Here is a 5,203-nt window from a genome sequence, read left to right as displayed (position 1 = left end):
GTCTCTTTGATACTGGCTGCTTCCAATTCATCAAGCTTTGCTCGCTGCTTCGCTATATTGGACCTTTCAGCGTCTAGAAACAACTGCTGTTCAAAATTCCACTCCTCGAGGTCCCGAATGCCAGAACCAATTTTTGCTGCGAGTAATCCGAGTTCCTGTTGTTGTTGACTTTGCTGATCCTGCCCAAGCAGTCCTGCTAAAGCTATGGAACTCCCAAGGCATCTCCGTAGCCTTTTTGTTGATATGCCAACGCGGTCTATCGTAACCTCGCGTATACGTGCTCTTATATGTGCTGTCGACTGCAGTATTTCACCAATCACGGTCGTGGACTGGCGGTCTGATTCGAATGGGGCATCAAAGAACTTGGAGGACTCAGTCGCCTCCAGCCACCGACCCAGGTTCATGGCAGCAGGGCAATCCAACCCGCGGTCCTGAGGACATCAGAGAGATACTTTTGCGCAAAGAAGAAGCATAGGTGTTCCATGGCCGTCTGCAGCTGCATCATGAGTTCGTATTGTGCCTAAAATGGCATCTTGATCAAAAAGCTCGATGCGTCGACTTGCTTTAAGTCCTTGTCCACTGCCGCTTCTAATTAGTGCAATTCTGAGTCCACTCGTCAATGCAACTCATGAAGTTGAAGGTCAGCTTTGGTTGCGCCTTTGCTTGGTGATGAACTCCGGCACTGCTGACATCGATTTGCATTCTGATCCTCTATTGGAATCGGCCAACAAACTCCTGTAACTGCGGCTTCTTTCTCTTCTGAAGAGCCGCCTGTTATTGCCCCCTGTGAGAGCGGAAATGTTCTTGTCGATCATACTTCGGATCTTCTTTCTCTTGATGGTAACGCTTTTCCCGCCAAATATATTTGCCAGCGCAGTACCAATATCATCATTTATCAATGCGTCCGTGTCGTATATCCTGGGATACGTTGCAGACCTTGAATAGTCTGGTAAATCGCAGTGCAGCGTCAAAGAACTCAAAGGCAGAAATGAAGGTGGGGTCGTCATGGCTTTTAAGTCTTAGGTCAGGGGGCAACTGGGTGCCTGAAAGTAGAATATCCCATTATGTCAGCTATCACGACTTCAAGATGGGGCAAGTCGTTGCTTTTTACAATGCCGCGACGCGGCATTGTATCATCAAAGACTCCTGGTCTTAAGTTTGTATCAGACATGGGTTACCTGTTACAGCTTCGCCGCTTCGGCGAAGCTGCTCACAAGATAAATAGCTGCGTTCATTCTTTTCTTTCATTTGTTCAGATAATTCTCATTCAATTCACCGAAGGCACCTTTGCCACAACGCTTCCCATCTCTAGTCCAACTGCTACCACTTCATTCTCCGTTCACGTGATGTGTGCCCGTAACTGTTTGACAGATTCCCATGGTTGACTTTGCATGCCTCTGGGACCACAGCAAAGGATACCGAGACGTGATCGGGACTCTGCCCTGGCAGGTGCCTAGTACCATCTTCCCCGACATGGACAAATATTGTCACCTATACGATGCTGAGGAATCCATCCAGAAATTGGACGACGGAGTCCTCGGTAGACTGTCAGACTTTGAGCTCACGCTCATAAGGTTAAACCGCATTGGCCACTTGTGGAGCGTCATCTGTAGTCCGTACCCGCACTTTGTGGGGAAAATCGCCATGGAGCTCATTGATAGGAAGATTGGATCATGGGCGTCGAATGATGAGGGACCCAAATATTACAAGATGAAGGTTTCGTCTCTGCCCGAGCAGGGCAGGGCAGTCCCCATGTCAAAGTGGCTCTATGAGAATGCTGCGTTCCAATACGACCCGCAGGCGCAGGATGCCGTTGAATATCTGCAACACGAGGAATGGAGCTGGGACTTTCCCGTACGCAACCCCGACTCGTCGCTCATGACGGCTACTGTGCTTGTCAAGACGCCTTTTGGCGCAGGCAACAAGAGAAGCGAGGATGAAGAGGTAACCATTGAGATTATCGACGAAAATATGGATCTGAATATGGAGCATTACCACATTGCGGATCTTTCTGCCAGCTAAGTTCTAACTATGAAGACGTGGAAGCACAAAGTGCGGAATGGATGCATGCCGAGGAGCAACTAAGGTAGATTAGCTTCGTTGGGGAGTGATGATCGGGACACCGATTTCGACACCTATTTGCGCCACACGCCGATTCTTGGCAGTGGCTTGGTAGGCACCTGCATAATGAATAACTTGTGTCAATTTTTTTTATTCCTCAGATAATTCTCCAGCAATACAACTAGAAGGAAAGGACAAGTTGGAACAGGAAAGGAAGAGTGGGGAGTTGCTGAGTTGACAGTTCAAGTTTCATGGTTGAGAGGACCGAAGGTCATTGAGAATGTGGTCTATGGAGTTGTTCTGCCTTAGCTTTCAGTCTTTCGTACTCAGCTATTGCTTCTGGGTCTGCCTTAATGGCATCAAGATCACAATGAGTCAAGTACACTTGTTCGAGATCCTTGCCCCTACTCAACGCCACATATGCTTGTCCGTCAGCGAAGATGTTAGAATTTAAGGCGACGGTAACAGCTGGCAGTGATAGGCCTTGAACCTTGTGAATTGTCAACGCAAATGCGTTGATTATTGGAAGCTGCACACGCTTATACTCCACCCCATTCGTCTGAAAATACGACGAAGTTTTATGCAAGTGCATGACCTGAACTGCATTAGCTGCTTTGCGGGTCTCTAAGCTTCAACGGTAGGGCCGAGGAAGAAGAACTTACTTGGATACCATCTTTAGTGGGAAATGCAGCCTCAACTTCGTCGTCGGGCAACAAATTAGTGATAACGCCAATAGAGCCGTTAGAGATACCTCTCTCGCTGAGCATGCTATTTGTGAGAAATGTTGAACATGAAACAGCATCACGTGCAGGGTCCAGCCTGCGCCTTCCATAAATAGCGTGCCTTGGCGGCATCTCTAGCTTACAGAATCAACGCACTCCTTTCATCTGTGTTCCGCTGTGACGTTCAACAGGATGCACATGAAACGGATTGGATGAGAGAACAGAAAAACACACAATACACACCCACACCCAACGAGAAACGTGACAGGGGCTTATCCAGCCAGAAGCGTGCTTTGAAACAAACAAATTGATTTGCATTGCAGAGACGAGAAGCTAGACGCTCTCGAGGAGCCGGCTACTTAATTACATAGTCAATACTCAAGGGCATGTTATTAGACCTTCATTTGGTGATGTTATTAGCATCGGCATCAGCCGTGTGCACATCAACAGCTCAGCCCGTTACACAATGAGTCTCACAACGTGACAGAAATTCTGTCATGTCTACTTCCGCCACAGAGCTTCTCGTAGCTCTTAAGCCTCTCACGTTCTAACCGAGAGTTGCGAGTCCATATATGGATGCCGTTGCCCATTTTGGACACTTCTTTCTCCAAATTATCTATAAGAACCTCGACGTCACTTGCCTGAGGAATCCACCCGCTTTCCTTATTGTAGCGCCTTGCGGCGGCGTAGTTGACAGCCTGGACATCTGTGTGATTATCGGCAATACGCTTAGCAGCGAGTCGTTCCCCGTCACCATGGTGGGCCAATGTTACATGCCTTCGCGACAGCGTACTGCCAGCTCGTCGACCGGAGGGAGGTGTGCCATCAGGACCACTCAGATAAGGCGCAGTGATATGCCGTGGAGACAACTGCATATCCTTGTGATGCTGCAACGACTCATTAGCGCAAGAAGGGTGGTGCTCTGCAACAAATAGCATCGTAGCTGCTGCAATATGCTCCAACAACTTCTGACGGATACGCGTGCGTCGATTTTCTGCCTGCTCGAGCCGTGTGAACCAGTCATCTATAGATGCGTCTAGCTTCGCCAAAGCCTCTTCTCGTCTTAACATTGACTCATGGCTAGATCGAACTATGTGACGAGGCTGAAAATAGTCGCATTTGCGGGATTGTTGGAGACCACATCTCCCGCTTCGTAGAGATTTATAAGTGTGTCGCAAATATTCGGCCCGTTCGTCGAGATAGCGAAGTTCCTGCAGAAAATTAGTGCCAGTAATCCACAATATTGGGCTATAACAATCATGCCTTTGATAGGTCTTCCACATCTCTCGGTCGAAGGACTTCGAAACACTTGGCCTCTTCTACTGCCTGGCTGTAAACAGCCCTTAACTCATGTATACCCAGCTTCCTTCCAGCCTCCCTCGGCCTTAAGCCTTTAGGCAGGCTCTTGAAAGACTTTTCCTTTGAGTTCTGGACTAGCTCAGCCCCCTTACATTCCATCGATGACTCGTTTCTGCTGGCATGTTGTTTCTTTCTTGGCCTGCCCATGTCCATGCTCTGTGACAAACCCGGCGCGGTTACTGAACCTGCGTCTGCTGTACGGTTCTTTTCATACAGCATGATGTGGCTTTGATGACTACCCGACTCGAGAGAGGTAGGGGAATAGGCATACACAAGTAGTTCAGGCACGAGGGTGTTAGACAACAGAGCGCCGTGTCTGTGCTGGGCAACCCTGCCGGGGAATTCATTGACACCGACAGATTCACATGGATTTGCCATGGGTGGCTTGCTTCCAGGTTGTAGTTTCGAGCCAGAACGGTCCGACAGGCGAAGGCACTTATATGTATTTTGTTGTGGTGTTGTGAGCGACACTGGCTGTTGCTGGGAGCAAGGCTCTGTTGAGATAAGTTGCATACATGGGATTGTTGCTGCTTCCATATTAGTCTGTGCAGATTTTATGCGGTGCTCCGGGCTGATACGTACAGGAGTCCATATCAACCTCTTGGATGGTGGCTAATCGGTCAGACTTTGGAAAACAGATTTTACCGCGGTGGACAAGACCATTCCCAATGATTCTGTGTGCAGAATCGGAATATCTGTCTGCATTCTCATCCTTGATGGCGTTTTGGTTGCTTTCAATTGAGAAGGGTTTTGCTGGATGCAATGTTTCGCTTCCACGTAGCATGGGAGCTTTCTTGATTTTCGGGAATAGCGTATACTTCCTTCTTTTCACTGCAGACGATTTCTTCATTTCTGGGAATCTTTTGCTGTTACGGGAACCCGGTTATGCCTTGGAGTAAAGAGCACACGGGCCACTGTGTATGGCATGAACGTTTGACTGGGTGATGCCTGACAAGATTTCTAAACATGAGCTCTATTGGCGGGCTATCCAGAACGAGGAGGTGTGACGGTACAAGGGTAAGAGCAAGATCAAGTGCGACTTGGATGAAGTGATTGTTCAC

The 5,203-nt window shown here is 48.5% G+C and overlaps 2 protein-coding genes across 2 annotated transcripts; one reads left to right on the top strand and one right to left on the bottom strand.

The window, feature by feature from the left end:
* Positions 1–1,377: 1,377 nt before the first annotated feature.
* Positions 1,378–2,022, top strand: MAA_10525 (uncharacterized protein; the record flags this gene model as incomplete). The annotated part of the gene is made up of 1 exon (XM_007828523.2): positions 1,378–2,022. The coding sequence occupies one exon, from the start codon at positions 1,378–1,380 to the stop codon at positions 2,020–2,022; it is 645 nt and encodes a 214-aa protein (XP_007826714.2).
* A 1,234-nt stretch (positions 2,023–3,256) lies between these two features.
* Positions 3,257–4,992, bottom strand: MAA_10524 (uncharacterized protein; the record flags this gene model as incomplete). Its single annotated transcript, XM_007828522.2, has 3 exons — positions 3,257–3,994; positions 4,083–4,669; positions 4,725–4,992. The coding sequence occupies 3 exons, from the start codon at positions 4,990–4,992 to the stop codon at positions 3,257–3,259; spliced, it is 1,593 nt and encodes a 530-aa protein (XP_007826713.2).
* Positions 4,993–5,203: the final 211 nt, after the last annotated feature.

Source organism: Metarhizium robertsii, assembly GCF_000187425.2.
Source record: "Metarhizium robertsii ARSEF 23 chromosome Unknown MAA_Scf_57, whole genome shotgun sequence".
In the NCBI taxonomy this organism is placed as follows: Eukaryota; Fungi; Ascomycota; class Sordariomycetes; order Hypocreales; family Clavicipitaceae; genus Metarhizium; species Metarhizium robertsii.
The sequence above is the reverse complement of the archived record's forward strand: the minus strand, read 5'-3'. Positions and strand labels throughout refer to the sequence as shown.